Source organism: Gadus morhua, chromosome 14 (genome assembly GCF_902167405.1).
Source record: "Gadus morhua chromosome 14, gadMor3.0, whole genome shotgun sequence".
Classification (NCBI taxonomy): domain Eukaryota; kingdom Metazoa; phylum Chordata; class Actinopteri; order Gadiformes; family Gadidae; genus Gadus; species Gadus morhua.
In genome coordinates, this window is record NC_044061.1 from 17,007,083 (window position 1) to 17,028,124 (window position 21,042).

Sequence of the window (21,042 nt, forward strand, 5' to 3'; positions counted from 1 at the left end):
CAAATAATACTAGATACTGCTTTTGTTTTTCTAGCAATACATAAAAATACATATAAAACAAAGAAAATAATGGCCATAAATCTGTCCCCTAGCGATGACATAAATCTCATTCAAAGCACATTTGTGTTTTGCAATTATCTCGCTTTTAGAATATTTTTTTGCGAAACTTTTAATAATTCCAACTAATTGTTATTATTATATTTTGGAAGGTTGTTGCTATGTGGATACATCTTTTTACATGTTTTCTCCTGTATGAAAATGTAAGTACAACCTGTTTTGAACGCCACATACTAACGCTATTTGACGCCATGACGTCAAGTAATCAGCGTGGGGAAAACTTCCGCATCTCTACTGGATTTGGTTCGTTAGCTTCTAGCTCGAGTCGTTTTACTTTTTCTCGGAAATTGACTGCGATATTCTGGTACGTTCTCCCTGTCTTTATACTGCAAGCCAAGCACCCAAAAGCAGCTTACCAAGAATCACATCCGTTAATGTATGAATGTGTTTTAATCACGCTGTAACCCCTAGTAATAATGCTGTAACTCGAAAAACCGTTTCGAAAACGAAATAGCTGCAAAGCTAATGCTAGGTTGGCCAATGCTAATCGTATCCATTTATGCCAGATAGGTTTGCGAGCTAGCTGGTATGCTAACATATTTTGATAAAATGGTAATGGTAATGGTAATGTTTGTACGCTATTGTTTTCGAATTGTATTGCATTAATAACTGAATTCATCTACAATGGAGATGAAGGGAGTGTGGTCGATGAGTGATTTGTTGGTAAATAGCGGATGTACAAAGATGTAAACACACCCGATTTGAACAATTCGTACTGTCTGTAACGTTACACACCAGCTGCAGCTCTACGAGGACTCTTATGCTTTTTTTTTTGCATGGGGCTCTTTGTGTGTCAAGAAGATTGGCCTGAAACGTATTATGATATCACTCACTTTAGCCAGGCTCAAGATAAATAACTTTGCATATAGTTGAAAAAAACAGTTTATGAATTCGCTTTTATCTGCATCTGCCAAAGGCAGTTTACACTTTAATTTTAAGTTAAATTGGTTGCACTCAAAACCTGTTCTCTTCTAATACCATGGTGTATGAATTTGCTTGACCATGTCTTCAGAGGTCTTATGACCTGATACTAATCACACTTTTGAGGTATGTTCGTCTGTTGCCTTGTAATGTCAATTCAGTAAGGGTGTGTCTCAGTGTAATGCCATTTTAATATTATCTCTTTGGTTCAACAAGGTCAAAGGCAGACCATAGTTTAAAGAATGATAACTTAGACCAAATATGTCAGACAATGCCACAGAATGTATCATGGGATCAATGACCAAAACGCCGGTTAAGTCAGCAGTAAGAGCAGAGAGCTCTGAGGTTCCTTCCTCTAAAAGATGTCTCAGTGCTATTACAAAAGGGAGGATTTCTGCCCACACACGGATCATATCACCACGCATCACCATGGTTTACAACATGTTAGTCCAAACCGCTACAATAAAATGCAAACAAGCCATATCAGGTGGCTTTAGTAATGACTTGTTAATATGAATACACAACTGTTTTATTGTTTGAATGTTTTGCTTGTCACAGGAGAGGGGTGCCTGAGGCCAGGAGGAGCTGTCCCTGTGTGTGCGTCAGCTGTTTGGGCCCCCAGAAAAACAACGGCTGTGGCTGTGTCTTCCGGTTCCCTGCCACAGTGGTTGGTTTGTGACGCTGTCAGGCAGGAAGTCAGGACGTCAGAAAGAGAGCGAGACAAGCCAGTGAGGAAGTTGCTGTGGCTATTCAGTGAGCCTCAGAATGACTGAGTTCTGGGTGTGTTTCAGCTGCTGCATTGCTGAGCAGCCTCAACCTGTGAGTACATTATATGCAGACACCAATGGCTCTTTAGAGGCCCTTTCTTGGCTCCAACAATGTATTCCTGGCATAAATTGTTTTTCAGGTATCTGCCCTCTTTGCATATCTTCCCTGTCTTTTTAAATTTGCATGCTAGAAAAGTAGGTTGGGTATGGTGCAGTTGTGTACATTTCAACTAAATTGAAGGACTATTAATCAGGAGGATTTGTTTTATAATATAACCTACCGTTATGTCATCTCAGAGATAAAAAGATATTTAAGGCCAATAGACTAAGGAGAATTGAGACCCCTGAGTCATTTGAATATGTGCATCATTATAACCGCCCTGCACTGTTTGTATGATCTTTCGTACCTTCTATCAAAAGATTAAACATGCTTCAAAGAAGGAATATAAAGCATTCAAAAGTTGTTAAAATGATTGTGTAAGTCTTACATATTTTTTTGTGACTGTCGGGAGCGTATAATAGCCACCCTCATGAAGCTTAAAAAATATATATATTTTTGCCTCCTGCAACATACATGTGGCATGTTCACCACTTGCTTCATGTGCGTGCAGGACCTTTTTGTCAGACAAGCAGCACTGCTGAGATAAACAGGTTGCCATGCTAGCTTTGATCACAAAACATGACTGACAGTATTTTTGGGCCCGATTACTGATCACTAGGGCTGTAACGATACACAAACTCACGATTCGGTTTGTATCACAATTTTTGACCCACGGTTCGATACATCCCACGATTTTTTGAAATTTAAAAAGCATTTTATTTAAACAACACTTATATACCAATTAACTTAATGTAACATTTAATAACAAATAATTTGGAACACTGAACAGATTTGAACAGAAAGAATACTATTAAAGTATAGCTAAATGAATAAAGAAATAACGTGTGGGAGGATGCTTTTTTCAACTGTTTGGTGGGTTTAGTCAAATATCCTTATTAGCACTACTTATTAGGCTATGTCGCTTAAATAATGACATAATCAGGCCGTATAGAATCCAACATGTTTAATAGCCTAACTTTCAATAGATGGAGAAAAACCTGAAGGTCATGATCGTCGCAATAACGAGGCGTTACGAGTAGCATGTGTGTGCGCCAGAATGGCAATGTGCGTATGCGTGTGTGAGTGACGTCAGCGAGTGAGTGGACGAGCGAGGAGAGCGAGCGGTAGCGCGTGTGTCTAGTGAAGAAGCGAACGAGTCCGGTAGAATAAAGTACCCATCCTGTCAATAATCGGTGGCCGCTTCATTCCGACCTATAAGCAGACAAACTGCCAGTCAAATCACACAAAACACTAGAGACAGGATCACACAGGCCCCCTCTTGATAAATGTCGTTCATATCGCATATGAGCACTTCGACGGCTGTGGAGAAATGCGATCCTCCGTAGCCACGGAGGATTGCAGTCGCATACTTACGGCATCGATAGGAGGGGGCGCTGTCAGCAGACTATTATCTAGACAAATTATTAGCAAATTTCAATCGGACAATTTGACCGCAGAGTTAGAAAGGGCGTATCGCGCTTCTGCCTTCTCACACCGCGAGACAGGATCGTGGCTTTGAGTATCGCGATTTTCGGTTTGATACGTGTATCGTTACAGCCCTACTGATCACCAAAATCATGATCTGCCAATCGCAGAATGGCAGGGGAATGGGAATCTTCCATATGTATCTATGTATACTGGATGAGGGCAAGCACCAGTTTCTGTTCCAATAGAGTTATGCGAGTTCTCAGTAAACGACAATGAACATAAAACTGCATCCTTTGCCATTTTTACAGCGACCGCGTCAAATCCTGGCAGTGTAGCGCAATGTTGTAGACGGGGGAACTCCTGCTGCCACTGTCAAGTTCTGCTTTAATGTGCGCGCGACGCATGCAATGGGGAAAAAAGGTTGCTCGAGTAATTTACGTCACAGAATCTGCGCTTTTGTGGTTCCCTGATCAAGCTATTTTTAGCCATTATCGGCCGATCATGATCAGAGTCATCGGAGCATCTCTACTACTAGGGTTGGGTATTTTTCCATTTGATCCGTTACTGGTACCTGGAATTCGGTACATTACTCTGCATAACAAAAAAAAGTACAAACCTCTATTTCAACATTGTTTTCTATTCAATACATATCACAGCACACAAAATAAAATCTCTCCCCCCCCCCCCCCCCCCAAACCCATCCCTACAATTTCAGCATGTCCGTCTGTCACCGTAGTGTGTGGTCGCTGCCATGTGTGTCTTGGAGGAAGCACGTGATATCCTCTACAAACTGTAAGCTATTGACTAAACTAACTTTAGAGAAGTGATATGAGTGGAGGTGCTGATCTTCACTAATATCTATGGATTGCGGATTAAGTTTGTCATGGCATTCCAAGTTTAGGACTGTCCTTTACCTGTACGATTTTGGGCACTGAAATTGGTATTCAATTTATTCCTAGTAGGGTTGGGCGATATATCGATTATACTGAATTTATTGGTCATCATTGGTTGGACAATTGCTGCCGTTCCTTTCATTCGGGAGAAAAAGCATTTCTTAACCCATTATTTTTCGAAGGCGGGAGGGGCAAATGAAGACCAATGCATTAAAAATAATATATATATATATATATATATATATATATATATATATATATATATATATATATATATATATATATATATATATATATATATATATATATATATATATATATATATATATTGCACAACTTAAAGAGGGTTGCTAGTAGGGATGGGAATCGAGAACCGGTTCTTGTTCAGAACCGGTGCCGAGTCAACCGATTCCTTGGCATCATTGGGCCTAAAAAAAAAATTTGTTTGGTTCCGGTTTCCGACCGACCCTGTCAATTTATGTGCGACCCAAATTATTTTATGAGTTTTATAAAAAAAAAAGAAAAAGAAAAAAAACTTCTTTTTTTTAATGTAATTACGTTTTGGTACAGCACCTCTATAATTACGTGTTTGGTACAGCACCTCTTCATTCTGTGCAAGGATGAGCGAATTTTCTCGTTTTTAAATGAAAACAACCTACCTATCATTCGCTGCCGCTGGAAAAAATAAAATAAAAAAATAAAATAAATTCCCTACCTACCCATGACCTCAACTGACAACCAACAGGAACCAAACTTTTTTTTTTTTTAGGCCTTAGCAAGCCTGCTTAACGATTCCGCTTATCGGTTCCGGTCGCAGCAAATGCGCCATGACGTCACACACACACACTGCTTTGTTTTGGTTCAGAACGCAGCAAACATGGTGCCGCCGAGGAAGAAGCGCATTGTGCGTTCACACCAAACGCGATGGGGCGACAAGATCCCATACAAAGTGAACGTAGAGACGCGTATCGGGCGAATTTTTCGCGAGAGAAAACCGGCGACAAGTTTTTGTCGTGATGACAGCCAATCAGCGTTCAACAGCGTGACAACTGAGTGACATTTGTAACGCAACAGCCAATCAGCGTTCAACCGTCAAACTCAGTGCAGTGCAGTCTGGGGTGAACTGCAGCACGGAGGAGAAAGTGATAGTTGCAGTTTGCGACTCCCGGAGCTCTATATATAATTTTATATATAATATCACGGCCAACAGCTCTGTGCGCCTCCGGATGGCCGTAGCGTGGGGAGCTCTCATAGGGATTGGGCTTCTCGGGGTTTGTTTACCGGCGTTGCTATGGTTTCCGGTCGTGTGTGTTCCAACGGTAGGCCCATCTAATAAATCTCTGTCTAATCAATACTTCATTTTGTTTATGTCAGTTGAATTTGTTACAAGTTGAATGCAAATGAGCACTGTTCGCATTCCAAAAGGCACAAGCTCTTACTTGACTATTTTCAGTCTGTGTTTTTAGTTATATGGCACATAATGATGGCACTGGGCTTAAAAAGCCAAACATATATTTTTTTTGTCTAGACCAATTGATTTGAAAATGTACAATTTCCTAATTCTAGACGCACTTCTGATCAGATATTAAAGAGATTTAATACAAACCAACACATTTGTACTTATTTTCTCACCCAATGAGAAAAACCTTAAGAATAAAATTTTCTGACGTGTGTTATAGGGTTACAACTAACGATTCTTTTAATAATCGATGAATCGGATAAAAAAAAAAAAAAACATTTGTTATTGCTGCATCTTTATTCAAAACTTAACATTACATCAAATTCACAGTGCAGACTGCAGTGTAAAAACACCAGGTTATTGCTCCAACGTCCCGGAACTATTAAAAGTAATATTAAATTATAAAAAAATCATAACTTGGATAACACAAAAAAAACATACAATGTTTGATATATATATATATATATATATATATATGCAAGAATGAGTAGAATACATCTGAGTGTAAGCTACAAACGCGATAACAATTTACAAGTGCAGAAACGCCAACATATTCCTTATTTTGCTGACCACTTGTTTGTATCCAAGAAAAGCCTCGTAATCAAAGTTCCTCTGCTACTTTCTTGTAGCTCGCACCATCTTTCTCCGTCTTCATTAAATGCAACTGCATCACATGTTGCAACGACGCTTGGATTGGATTTCACCGTATCTCCAGTTAAAACTACTCAGTTAAAACTACTCATGTTGATGTCGCTGAGTTGTCTCTGTTGTCTTGACGACCAGTTGACCTGCTGTCTCAGCTGTTTCCTTCTTTAAAACTCCCGGCTGTGGGTCTCACATTTTACATCAACACCTCTACCCAAGTCCTGCCCCTGGTACCGAGATGCCGTAATTGCATTTCCATGAAAATGGAACCCCTAATATGTTTAGGGTTAGAGAGATGACCTTGGGGTGCAAAATCAACACGGTATATTACCTTGGTCTTGCAACTCGCGGTCCATGCCGGGAAAAAGTTTAAGACAGGCATATTTGGCAGTGTTAAAATGCTTATCGATACTTATAGTACAACGCCACGGTATGTGTGGAGCTTGATCTGGCAGCCATTGAGTTGGATGATCACAGCCGACCGTGGCCTCTGTGGTTCACGCACAATTTTACTTACTGTTTTTTAACCTATTGTCTCAAACATCATGCACCAAGCTGTACTCTTGATTGATGGACTTTTTTTTTTCAGGGTTTCTTGTTGAATGCACTTTTTTGTTGCTGAACTCTTTTTGTTTAGGGTGATTGTTGAGCTTAAGCTTGATAGAACTAGGCTACAGTATGTAGACGGCAGGCCTAAATCAGGCCATGATTTACTTTTCATTTAACAGCGGTTAAAAGCCTGTCTGCAATTGCGTGGTTTTAATCATAAGTGTTGTTTCCCCAGTTTTGCACTTTAAAACGGTTTAAATAGAAACTACCTATAATGTAAACAATGATGTTTTAATGCAGATATATGTTGCATATGGGTTGTCCTTCATATGAAACATTATTGGATAATTCTTATAATTGACATTTCTCTGGGCCAATCGGAATCTCAGCACCCTTCAGAATCTTGAAGCACGACACAGCGGCAACTGAGCTCGCCGGATGAGACGCCTGGATACCGCGCGAGTCGGTTGGAAACTCTTAACATCAATTTGTAGTAGGGGTGTAGGCCTACGGTACCCTGGCGATGTCATACTCATAGTCAGAATATGAGTCTGAGACCGAACCATTGGGCTGTGATTATAGGGCGGAACCAGGAAGGAAAATGCCTCTTCGCTCAATTGGATAGACCTAAAACCAATCAGAGCAACGTAGTATGTGACGTATGTTGTGCGAAGCACAGCTATTCTCAAACTAACTCAACTGAGCGCACGTTCGAAGAAGTAGAAAAAGAAGATGGACATAAACGATTTATGCCTGTTTTGTAAAAAGAATTTAAGGATACTTACACGGACAAATTGGCAACACGGTCAGCATTTTTGGGGAAAAAAAGTAAAAGCGCTGAGCGCTCTTTGGTGACGTGGTTGATTACGTTAATGTGTATCATCTGTCCATCAACGTATAAAGCCCGCCCTTACAATTTGATTGGTCAGATCACTTTTTGATCTGACCTAATACCTCCCAACGAGCTCAATTCCAGACTGAATCTCCAGACCAAATATTTTGTGGGCGGAGTTCAGGCTGGTATCCAGGCTAGGCCTACGGTATAAACGGTGTAGAAAGTACACCAGTGTGAATTTGCGCTACGGTATGGATTTTGACGTTACCGTGTGACCGGTAGACAGTTGTGTGTGTAACGCCTAACAAAGTAAGTTACGCGTTAATACAGTAACCTAACTACTTTTTCATGTAAAAAGTAAAGTTACGCGCAACCACTGAAAATATCGTAACGAAACATAGTTCCTTTTTCAAGTAAGCGCCATGTTACTTTTCCCAGGGACAGATTTGACAGCGATACTGCCTTCTCAGGCAGTATGCTTTTGCGCAAGCACGCAGGCGCGCAGCAAGCGCTGATGTGTGCTTGTGCAATGCTCCCTTCACGAGCTCATTCCAATCCATACCGTACGAGACAGACGCTGGTAGAGTGAAGCTGTCAGACATTGCTTCCGCAGGCATTTTGACAGCCAGTCCTTACGACAAAATGCCAGCGGTGGAACGAGATAACAAACACTGTCACTGTTTAGCTGTGTAAGGACATGGTTCCCTTTAAAAATGTAGATAGAAAGGGCTTTAAAGAGATGGTCAAAACACCCGATCCCAGGTACGCGTGTCCTGCCCGCACACACTTCAGCCAAAGTGAGATGCCAAAACTATACGGCAAGGTCCGCAAGCAACTGGAGAAACAAATCCATACTATTAGCTACTGCTTTTTTGACGTGATATAATTTACAATAATATTGTATTTTTAGGACCGAGTCAACGCCGAGTACTGCAGGAACGTAGACCTTGCATAAACGTAGTAAATTCTAACAACATGGGGCTATTTAGATAAATAATCTGGCAAGGGTGTTGTCCTAGGCTAATACACAAACTGCTGTATTTCTGTATAATAAAGGGCTAAATTTTGCATCCAAGTCTTATTTGAAATCTTCCCATTGTGTGCTACAACCTCCATAATGAATATTCACACTGTAAATATTCTAGAACACTCCGGGTGCTCCGGCAGTGTTATCTAAATAATATCATATTATACATAGATATCTAGATCATATAATATATATTATCACGGCCGAAAGCTGTGTGCACCTCAAGACGATATTATGAATTTCAGACGACTGCGTCGGGATCTCCGACGTCTCTGGTTCTTCCACGTCCACATCAATCTGAAGTAGACAGAACCACGACATGGAGGAGAAAAGGATTGTTGCCCGCGATTGTCTCCCGCTGGAGCCTCGCTGCTGAGGGACCACCGCCTCAATTACAATTAGGGCATTTAGCAGACGCTTTTATCCAAAGCGACTTACATCGGTTAATAAACACATTGACACACCGACGGCAGAGTCAACCATGCAAGGCGACAGCACGCTCGTCAGGAGCAGTTAGGGTTAGTGTCTTGCTCAGGGACAGATCGACACTCGGCTAGGAGGAGCTGGGGTTCGAACTAGCAACCTTTCAGTTACAAGACAACTGCTCTACCTTCTCAGCTAAACCTCGGCAGCGGGCAGCGCTTCGGCACCACCGCGTCCTGCAGCGGGCAGCGCCGAGGCGGTGACCCCACGGCAGTGGGAAGCGGGGCTCAAGCGGGAGATAATCGCTGGTAACAATCCCTTTCTCCTCCATGTCGCGGTTCATGTACTTCAGGGAGTCAAAGCCAAAGTTCCTTTCCCCCCATTTCCTTCTCAACCATGGCTGAGATAACCCCCACTACGAGTCTCGTTGTGGAAATGCGAGAGACGAGAGTCCGACGTGTTATCCGCCATAACGCCTACAGCAGAATGGTTATCCAAATAACAAAGAAGAGTACAACACTTGCGTTACAGTCCTGGAGCTCTATATCTAAATAACATTATATAGATAATATCTATATCATATAATACATATTATCACAGCCAAAAGCTGTGTGCGCCTCCAGATGATATTATGAATCACAAACGACTGTCTGATTCTTCCACTTCCACATCAATCCTAAGTAGACTGAACCGCGCACTGTCGGCTGCCCGCTGTCGGCTGCCTCACAGCGGGGCTCAACGATGGCTGAGATAACCCCAACTACAGTCTCGTTTTGGAAATACCATGGAGTTATGCGCCAATACACCAACATCAGAAAGGTTATCCAAATAACAAAGAAGTGTGCAACACTTGCATTACAGTGTGTATAATCACACACACATGTGGAGCTCATTGGCGGGCCAAATTCTCTGGGCTGGCAAGGCAGAGAAAGGCGAGGTGGCATCTCCTCTTATGACGACATCAGGGGAAAATTTCAAAACTGCGCGTCTGAGCATCGTTTTTTCAAAGCCGGAGCAGTATGCCTAGTGCTCGTTTTACACCCAACGGAAATTCAAGGCTACTGGGGGAGCATAGGTAGGCTAGGGGAACTCGTATTAATGTTAGAAAACCTCAGAAAGTGACATTTTCATGCCATGGGATCTTTAAAAAGGGTAGCTTTCAAATGGAGAACCCTGTTGGTGCCCTATATGAGCAGTCCCCAACCTTTTTTACACCACGGACCGTTAATGTCAGACAATATTTCCGCGGGCCGGTGTTGCACCGTACTCTGTTACCCATCATAAATTGTGACACCAGCAGGGCTCGCTGTTGTATATTTTCAGCGTAGCTTAAAGCGTAGACTGAGTTCACTACTAATAAACCATTGTATCGCCATCGCTCAGTCGGGATGGGATCATTTGTTTTGTTTCACCGGTCGTAGCCCATTTACTGGCTGAAGCAAAGCGGTTGATTTGCCTCTGTGATGGTGTCATGGGTCTTACTTTCTTGCTGTAATCAAGACCAGGTCTTGTCGAGTCCGTCTCCTAAGAGGTTAGAGTCCAAGTCGAGACAGTCTAAATGTGAGACGGTCAAAAGAAATAATCATATTCCAGACCAATTAGTTACCTGTTTATACTTTTTGTGTGATGCTAGAGACACAGTATATCTTCTATTATAAGATGATTATTTAGGACTATTATTTGTAATGTGCAGTGCAGGATCAAATTAGGTCATATTGTTTAATTCAAGTATAGCCTTTTGACTTAAAAGTCACATAAAGCTGAAGCGAATGAAAAACGATGAGCTGCATGGATCATGCATGTTTTGGCATACGATTGGTTACCATGCACCTATTTCAATGACCGTCCTATTTCTAATGAATAAAACCAATGCCATTTTTCTGAACAAGCTTGCTTAATCAATTATTGGGTTTTAAACAAGGAATTACTTTTCAAGGCGGCAATAAATAATAAAAATATTTAAGTTATTTATACTCCTTCGCAACCCGGTACCATATGAACCGCGACCCGGTACCCTATGAACCGGAACCGGGACCCATATGAACCGCGACCCGGTGCCAGGTCTCGCCCTCCGGGGTTGGCACCACTGCCCTGTATGACCTAATGCTCAATCCTATCTGATATCTGAAAATATTTAGTTTGACTGCATCATAATCATCATGTCATGAGTTATAAGAGTTTGATCTGTTGTCTGATCTTGTTGTTTATATGACCGTATAATATTTTTCGAATGCTTTCTCCATGAATGTTCGATTCTAGAAGCGGCGGCGGCGGATAGATCGTTCGATGATCGGGGAGCCGACCAATTTCGTCCACACAACCCACGTGGGCTCTGGGGACATGGGCCTGGGGCTGTCCTCGGTGAGCAACACCAAACCCGACACGCACTGCCTGGAGAGCTGTCCTCCCTTGAGACTGATGATGAGTGTTGTTTTGGCAGGTGGACCTGGTGCAGGCCCAGATGAAGTCTAAAGGAGGATACTGTCACGGCGCTTCAGAGGGATCCCAGTTATAACTTGGTAATGTGTGTGTGTGTGTGTGTGTGTGTGTGTGTGTGTGTGTGTGTGTGAGCATTCTGACGATGGTGAGTTTAGATTAACATTTATTTATTACTAGTTTCTTACAGAAGCCTCTTTGTATTCTTTCATAGTGTGTATGTGATTGTGTGACTAGTGAATCTGCTAATAATGCTACTTCCTAAAACTTATAACGTAGATGTATATGATTACATGTAATAAATGTCAATAAAAACTGATGTGAGAATAAAAAGTTGGCATTAAACAGAAGCTTTTATCCAGAGCGACTTACAATAAGTACATTTGTCAGAAGAAACGGAAGATAATTTATTCTTTATTTTTTCTTTTCGTTGCACAGAGCACCCAAGCAGCCTGTGGATCCTACTTTCATTGGTTGAGGAAGTGTTTTCCAAAGCAGTTGTGTCTGTTACGGACAGCAGGACCAAAAGATGAATCCACTGCTTTTCCATAATGTTGTACATATCGTTTCTGATGTTCAGTTTTTTTTGTTTCCTTCATTTATTTTTTGTTTAAAATGAAAGCACTGTTATCCATCACCGGCCATTTGGTTGCACTGTAAAGATTTTTGGATAAGAGATTTTTAGGCCAACTTCAGCTCTGTCGTTGAATGCTTGAGGGGTATGCATGAGGACATATATTTAGATCTTATTTTGCTGTTTTTAGCCCATGTTGGATGACTGTATTTATTATGAATTGTAAACGAACCTCACGGTGGCTGGGCCACTCGACAACATTCTGTTGAGTGTTGTTCATTCTCAGAGGTTGCTCAGACAGACAGGTAGAGGTTCAACGCTATTGGCTTAGCTGCTCTCCGAGGAGCTCCGTGCTAAATGCTGTTTTGTATTAAACTTGAAGTTGAGTAGAGCACACTGGAGCACATCTTAAACACTCAATGTTGCTTAGGAATTTCCCATTGATTTCATCTGTGTTTTTATATTAATTTTGATCTAACCAGAAATTATTTTAATAAACAACAAACTATAATCTTCTGGACGGTTTATTTCTATTTAATTTTTATTTTTATCATGACAGTCTTTCCACGGTCTATGTTATGCAGCACTTCTTTCAAAGGACATATTTGAGACTTTCAATGCCAAGCCCATTTGCCTCAAAGCATCTTGTTTCAGCAGTGGAGGAAGGCTTGTAGGTTTGGTGCTACACTGCCCTGCGCTTTAGCTTGGATCCCTTGGTTCACTGTGCTTCTTTAATCTGAACGCGCCGGGACACATTGTCCAAGCGGATACTGGTAGTTTGTGGGAGTTGGAAGGGACACTGTTTTATTCACGACGGAAAACACTTAAACTTGCTTGCATGATGGATTTAACCTTAAATATACTCCTGCGTGATATAAATGCAAGGTTGAATAATACTTGTAGTATTTCAAAAAAACAGCAAAAGCGACACAACTGGCAATTCTTTAACAGACCTGGATTTCAACAATATGCAAACTGCTATTTCCATATGATGTTATTACTGAATGTGTATGTCATGTTAAGCTCCGTGTGCATGAACTGCAAACTTTACTCAACTTCAGGGTTCACAAGCAAGCCGTTGACAGTTAACGTTTGGATCTCTGCATCTGAAACACCCGGCTGTTGGTGCAAAGCAGGCGGCCGTGAATGTAGTCTCTTATGTGGCCTTCACTGGTCTGAGTTCTCATCTGGAACTTTACAACAAAGTAAAGTACATTGACTTTGTCAATGGAAATAACAGGTGAACACAGATGCACCTGCAACTACAAAATACAAATGCACACAGATTTTACTAATCACAAATATATACACACACAGATCCTTTTCCTGTCCCATCTATTCATATCTGTAATGTATGGAACTGCAGAGAATGAAATGACTATTTGTTAATTGAATCTAGAGGGTTTCTGGCTACTGTATTTGATCTGAATTTATGCTATCATATTCATCCACCAGCCATTTAACATCTATTCCAAACTTTTATTTTTCTATTCCTATTCAGAACAATAAATGAAGTATGTCCAAGTGTAAAATAAAATCTATTATGGATGAAAGATGGTTTATAATAGGATCCCCCTTTTCTCCAGCCTTGGTGCCCTCTCCACTTAAAAAACCCTTCACTTAATCCTCTTAAAAGATCCTTTTCATCAGTTAAGGTTTCTTGCCTTGCATGAACCAGCCTCCATGAGTCCGGTACTGCTATGTAAATTGTTCATTGCTGTAAACCAAATTCCCTAGTTTAGATTTAATGTAATTGAACACACCTGCTGCCCCAGCTGTCTGGTGTGAGAAGCTCCATATATTGGAACTCATTATTGTATGTGAAGGGGGTCGAGGAAGCCATTAAGTGGCAGCATAACCGATATTGAGCCTATTGTTAAACATGCTTTTGAAACTGAAGCAATTCCCATGCATCTATTCTAGTAACCACCCCCCCCCTCGCTTCCCTCTTCAGGGACGTGTGCAAAGCAGTACAAAAGTGAAACAGGGTCATTTCTCTATGAATGAACTTGAATGTGTGATGCTGCTTTATTTTTTATTAATTTTTGATATTGCCTGTCAACATTTATATTATCTGATCATTCATAAAAAATGAAGTGTACATTTTACTTTTTTTAATTTATATCATATTTCAAGTCTTTGTAATATATAAATGTATGTCTTCTCTTAAATTCCTTGAAATTGATGTTTAAAACCACTTTTTTGTTTTGCTTTTTACATATTTGCTATGAAGTATCCGATGTTGAACACATTTATTTATGATTTATTTTCCCTGTGTTACTTGTCCACTCCCAGCCCCCCCACCACCCAATAGGACCTGAATCCCTGTAATAAATTGATGTTGATGTTTAACTGTTGTCCCAGTTATGCTGTAGTTCCACACTCCTGGGCTGGCCTTCAGTCCTCTGGGCTCCAGAGAACGCAGAGGAAAGGTATATTAGACACCTAGTATTAATAAGTGTATTAAAACCATGCCCATTGAAGGGCAGGGATGGAGATCAGTCTTCCGGATTTCGTTCATCCTTACATTGGTAGCTGATATTTTAGATACAAACATCAGGCGATGACTTACGGGTCAGAACGCCCCAACATTTTACACACAACCCTTTTAATGGTCCCTCTAGTCATTCTCAAAATCCTCAACATCTAAGGATGGGTTGTTTGGACGTGACTTCACCAGGTCTGTCTGTAGTAGCTCACCCCCCACCCCAGATACTAGGGGACTGAACTGTTTAATCTGTGTGAAGATACTACAGTGATACCGCAATCATTTATTTTTGTTGTAAATTGTCTCATATCGTCCTATTTTATGGTTGCACGCCATCTCCTTCATATAAAGATCCCAATCCTACGCACTGGAATATGTTAATTGATTCTAGTACCTCTTGCCCATCTCTGTGCCAATTGTTATTTTGTGAACAGTGAATGTTTTGTTCTATATAGACTGTGTCTTGTCTTGAAAGCTAGATGTTCTGTAGCTCACCTTGCTCTGTGTATTAAAATCAAATGACTCTTGTTTGAACTCGCGTGTGACCGCTGTGTTCCAAAGGACACCTGATTGGTTGATGTTCTTGGTCTGGTTGTTATGCTCATTTCGTTTTTTATTTTAGAAACACATACCTACCTTTATAGATGCCTCTCTGTAACAAAGGACGCTCACTTTCCTGACACATAACTCAGTATTGGTGTTGGCGCATGACAACGTTCTTTGTTGCCATTAGTTGTATTAGCAAATTGGGTTTGAGAAATACGCTTTCTAAAAAACAAATAGGGCTTCCCGGTGGCTCAACGGGTAGAGTGCGTACCATTAAGGCCTAGTCCTGATCGCAGTGATCCGGGTTCGATTCCTGCCCTGATTTGAGCTGAAATCTCAAGGTTAAAAGGCCCCATGCAGTCATGCCATCAAATAAACCTTTATTCATGTTTGGAAAAGGTTTCACTTGGGGCCAATAAGAAATTACTTTCATCGACTTATAAAGTACTACATGCTGTTCTCGAAAAAGTCCTTTATCTTGCTCTTATTCAGGAACATCTTCCTTTCGCAACACACAATGTACAGTTAGCTCAGAGTTTATTTCCGGTAGTACAGTACGGTAGTAGCACTCAATGACAATTAAACGCCTTTACATTTGTATTAAGAAACTTCCTCTTTTTCCCCTTACAAGGATCAGACATTCATGACCCCCCCATACATAAGGGCTAGTTATGGCAAGTGGTTAACTCAGCAATAGCCTGCACCAGCAGCTCATGCACGGGCATGTCTCTCTGTGTGGGAGCCAGTGAACCAGATTGCTTCAGCTAACAACAAAGCTTGGAACAGGACCTCTGTAGCTCAACCATACGCCCTGGGGTCGGGTTCTCCTCACACTCTGTTTCTCTCTCGCTCTACCTCTCTTTGGCTCTCTCTCTAGTTCTCTTTCTCTCTCCTTGTTTGGTTGTTCAACTCACACTGACAACCAAATAAGAAAGCAGAAACCTTCCACCCAAAGTGGTTTACAGTGATGGTTAATGAAGGAGCAGTTGGGGTTAAGAAGTTGATACAGAGACAGGTATTAGGGTAGGTAAGGTTCAAGAGTTATAAAGAGTAAAAGTTAAATAAATAAGCACATTTAAAATCAAAATGTTCTCATACAGCGGCAAGCGCATTTCCCTCACTATTATTGTTTCTTAAATCATATCTATAGCACATTTATCCAGTCGGTCAGGGTTAAACAGTGGATAGAGACACACTTCTTATTGTGGTGTGGACCAATCAGTGCCCACTGCCTTGTCACAGTGTTGTTGTCCAATAGAGTTGCTGGATTCAGTCCAGCATGGATAGATATCTGAGTAGTGGGTTTGGAGAAAGTCCTCACTGTCACCTGAGGCACACACACAAAACACAAAACCTCACACACACACACACACACACACACACACACACACACACACACACACACACACACACACACACACACACACACACACACACACACACACACACAAGTAGGGGGGAGATGAACAGCAAGGTAGTATTAGATGATGGTGCAAAGATTTAATTGATGGTTTGACAACCGCAATTGTACACATACAAACCCACACACACACACGCACACACACACACACACACACACACACACACACACACACACACACACACACACACACACACACACACACACACACACACACACACACAGTGTCGTACAGTGCCAGTGGTTTCTCTGTGTGTAAGCTCTCCACCCGTTCTGCTCTCCTGTTTGGTCCCAGAGTTCAGTGCTGTTGAAATGGTCCATCAGCTGGTGAAACACAGAGAGCATCCAGTAAGGTCAGCCACTAGCTAGCAGCAGTTCATAGGAAGATAATCCATTATGGTCATCATTTCATTTACAGAGCAGGGATCCTTAACCTGCAGGCTGCTATAATATAGGCCTACACAGGTAGCTCCTTAGATCACATCCAACCGTACAAGAACTAGCCCATCCATTGCCAATTAATTAATTCACATTTAGATTTCTAATCCTATTCATTCCTTTTAAATCATGTATATTACTGCAGTTACAATAGATTTCCGTACACAATGACAATCATATTTGTTCATTCATATTGAACCTCAGAAGAAAAGCAAGGTACCTCTTTAAAGCTTGTACTTATGTTGCACCCTTCAAACGCAAACGCATTACCTTAAACACTGCTTCGGTCTGCTCCTGCTGGTCGTTCCTTCCCCCCCACAGCTCTGCACCCAAACAGACCAAAATAAAAGGATTACACTAATGCAAATAATGGTGCGATCATAACTTAAACCAACAACAACTCCAATACCAACCACGCACGTATGCTTGAGTGTGTGTGTGTGTGTGTGTGTGTGTGTGTGTGTGTGTGTGTGTGTGTGTGTGTGTGTGTGTGTGTGTGTGTGTGTGTGTGTGTGTGTGTGTGTGTGTGTGTGTGTGTGTGTCTGCAGGTCTCTGTGTGTACTACCACTACTTAAGCAACTAATAGGAAAAAACAGCTAACCATGCTTCTCACAAAATGTATGTAGTAGTACCATACACTGTCATGGTCTGGTGTGTAGTAGTACCATACACTGTCAAGGTCTTGTGTGTAGTAGTACCATACACTGTCATGGTCTTGTGGGTCATTTCATTTGTCTGTCCTCACCCAGGGCAGAGGTGTTCCTCTCGGCTGGGTTTGGATTGGTGGAGGACGACGGGGAGGCGGGCGTAGGTTGGACAGCCTGTGTCTCATTGGTGCTTCTGGCTGCCACAAATGTACGTCCTGTTCTATATCCAACAGGCAACTGGGTCCCTGGGGACGAAGAGAGATCATTCCCTCACTAGTTTCCTAAACATATGTTTGGTAGGTTGGTTGGTAGATTCAATAGCCATCTGTCTGCTATAAGTGAGTGAAATACGATGTTTCTACTTGATCGACCTGCTTATGTATGTGACAATTCAGACACCTGTTGACACCTAGAAAAAAGGTAGGCTGGGTTCGATCCCCAGTGGTTATCCTCCTCATACACCATCTGTATTAACATTGACATGATGTAGCAGATGCCTTCATCCATGGAGACGGACAGGTTGACCATGAATCCGTAATGATAAATCTGTTGCATAAACCTGTCTGTCCGACCTGTGTTGTGCATACGAGTGCGAGGCGGAGTGGTCTGCGGCGTCGTGGGCGGCAGCATGCGGTACACCCTCGATGCGAGGTGTCCTCTTTTGCGGCTGCGGTCCTGCAGCTCGCATACGTCAGTCAGGGAGTTGAGCGCACAGCGGAAGTTAGCCTTCCACGTCTTGGGGTCAGGTTTGTCCCTGCCTAGCCGGTAGCGCCCTAACACATGCACACAAACCCACGTGCATACTCACACACACACACACGCGCACACACACACGAGCATACGCACACGTACACATGCGCATGCATGCACTCAAACACACACAAACACAAGTACGTCAATACACTGTGACCCTGGGTAGGATTCAGCTTGTTACTTTAGTCGTATCTTGTCATGGGAAATGCTTGGCACAGGGGTTCTGCATCCACCTTTTTATCAGATTGATACCAAAGTACAACTACAGTACCAAAAAGCAGCAAGATATATAACTCGCATATATATTTGTAATGCTTTCTTTTGGGACTTTCTTCCAAGACCTTTCACCACTAGTTGTGTTGCAATTAAATCTACTTTGTGTTCCTAAGTTTCTGTCATCAGTCAGATTGTGAGAGCTGGGGTAACCTTAGAGCCAAGATGCTCTTCGGGTCCCAAGCTTCTCTGTGCCACTGCCTTCGCTTAAAGACGGTCAGGTTTCACAGAAACCCCCACCTCCTAGGGTCTTCAGTGTAGCCATTAACACACACATGTGTGTAAGTGTGTGTGTGTGTGTGTGTGTGTGTGTGTGTGTGTGTGTGTGTGTGTGTGTGTGTGTGTGTGTGTGTGTGTGTGTGTGTGTGTGTGTGTGAGTGGGCGTTTGGGCGTCCAACTTGTACCTATGTGTGTGTGTGTGCGTGTGTACCAGTGTGCATGGCCCAGCTCCTGAACAGCGTGGCGTCCTGGTCGATACTCCAGCCATGACGAGCAGCGTGTCTCCAGGGGATCTGGAAGATCTGGGCTGACTAAAACACACACAATCACAGTAAAGTATGTGTGTTTGAGTTTGCTGTAAATAATGCATTCAATTTAGTCATTGCATTTTTCCCGAAGATACTCAGAAACCTGGCTTGTCTGCCCCATCAACAAACTGGAAGCCACTTGCAGACACTTTGACTCTTAGCCGGGCAAAGGTTGGCTGGGAGCCAATAACCTGCCTGACTCCCAGAGCTTCCCAGAGGAAAATTACAATGGGTACGATAGTATAGTTATTATTATTATTTTTTAAATTGTATTATTATTATTTATTTATTTTCACCGCTACAATGTGGCAGCATAATCATTACTAACGATTTATTTTTGCACTTGATTCTGTTATGGGCATTTCCTCCCAGTGCAAATAAATGAGTTATTGAAAGCAGTGTTCTGAAATGGGATCAACTAAAGTTTTTAAACCTATGTTGTGAGTAATAGAAAGAAAATATTACAAATATTGTTGCAAGTGGCCTGTATGCATGGCCTTCACATGTTTTTTGCAACGATGTGCATGTCTTCAAGATATTGATGTGGATGTTCTCATATAATGTCTGTTTTTTACATTTCTCACAATGCAAATATGTTTGTGAATGAGTTCCTGAAAGCAGTGTTTTAAGATTGGATATATGTAATTATAATTTGTAAGCCCATGTTGCAAATATAACAACAAAAAAACGTTTAAAATGTTGATGCATGATTGTGGACTACGTTGAAATAATACAATTCCAGTTCTTCTGGAAATGTTTTTGATCGCTGTGTCATAATTCAGCTTAATATGTTATATATTGTTGCTCAGGGCACACTCATTAACGAGAAAATGTCAAACTGGCACTGCCTGTTGAAAAGGTGGCCGACCCCTAGTGACTAGGATCTATTTAGACTGCCAGTCGAGAGGTTCTGGGTTTGATCCCCAATGTCTACAATCCATCTATAGGCATGCTGCAGCAAGATGCCCTAACATGCCCTTGGTTTCTCTATGTTACTGCTCCTTAAGGGCATGCATCGGAATTCAATGTAAGTCACTTTGGATAAACAGAAGCTGGGGCAGTACCTGGTCCAGCCATGTGACTCCTGGGTATTTCCCAGACTCAATCTGCTCCTCAAGCCACGGCCTCAGGCGAAGCCGACCTGACCTGTGCATCCTGCACACACACACACACACACACACACACACACACACACACACACACACACACACACACCCACACACACACACGCATACATCGATGATACAACCAAAAATGAAATATTGGTATCGCACTTATCCCATTTATTATTGATAATAGAATAGTATAATACACACACATAAAGTCTATAGAAATTACCTGGCACGTAGAAAGAATAACCGGCTTCTGCCAGAATCCGGCTTTGTCCTCTCTTTTCCTTCAAGCTTCTCACTCTTACCTCTACAGAAGCCTCCGTTGAAGCAGAACAGACACTGAATCTCAGCCGAAGTGGGCTACAGGCAAGCTCCTTCACATGAATTCTGGTGTAGGTGAGGAACCTTACAGGTTCAGCTGGTGCTGGACCACTAGCCACTCGTCTGCAGGTTTACAGGTGTAGAACTTCTACACCTGAAATGAGGGGAGTGTCAAGAGGTGCTTTTGGCAAGGTACGGAATATCTTGCATCTCACTGTGAACACTAGTGTGTGATAAAGTCGTCCACTCCCAATCCGCATTGCACTTAATCAGAAATATATTTTTTCAATACCTGTCATATCGGTATACCTATCATATCTTTATATGTACAACAACAATAAAA

The 21,042-nt window shown here is 41.8% G+C and overlaps 2 protein-coding genes across 3 annotated transcripts; one reads left to right on the plus strand and one right to left on the minus strand.

Annotated features, from left to right (window-relative positions):
• The first annotated feature begins 295 nt into the window (after positions 1-295).
• On the plus strand, positions 296-15,189 carry cdc42se2 (CDC42 small effector 2). Of its 2 annotated transcripts, none has more exons than XM_030377546.1 (5): positions 296-421; positions 1,597-1,857; positions 11,424-11,525; positions 11,605-11,683; positions 12,039-15,189. In XM_030377546.1, exons 2-4 carry the CDS (start codon positions 1,804-1,806, stop codon positions 11,677-11,679), a joined length of 231 nt encoding a protein of 76 aa, XP_030233406.1. In that variant the 5' UTR covers positions 296-421; positions 1,597-1,803; the 3' UTR covers positions 11,680-11,683; positions 12,039-15,189. The 2 variants fall into 2 exon arrangements, with proteins under 2 accessions (XP_030233406.1, XP_030233407.1); XM_030377547.1 differs by lacking the exon at positions 296-421 and adding an exon at positions 473-493.
• Positions 15,190-15,539: 350 nt separating this feature from the next.
• Positions 15,540-20,420, minus strand: LOC115558938 (uncharacterized). Its single transcript, XM_030377489.1, has 7 exons — positions 20,331-20,420; positions 19,170-19,269; positions 18,121-18,486; positions 17,812-17,958; positions 17,337-17,389; positions 16,862-16,952; positions 15,540-16,535 (listed from the first exon to the last, which is right to left on the minus strand). The coding sequence occupies exons 1-7, from the start codon at positions 20,418-20,420 to the stop codon at positions 16,408-16,410; spliced, it is 975 nt and encodes a 324-aa protein (XP_030233349.1). The 3' UTR covers positions 15,540-16,407.
• Positions 20,421-21,042: the final 622 nt, after the last annotated feature.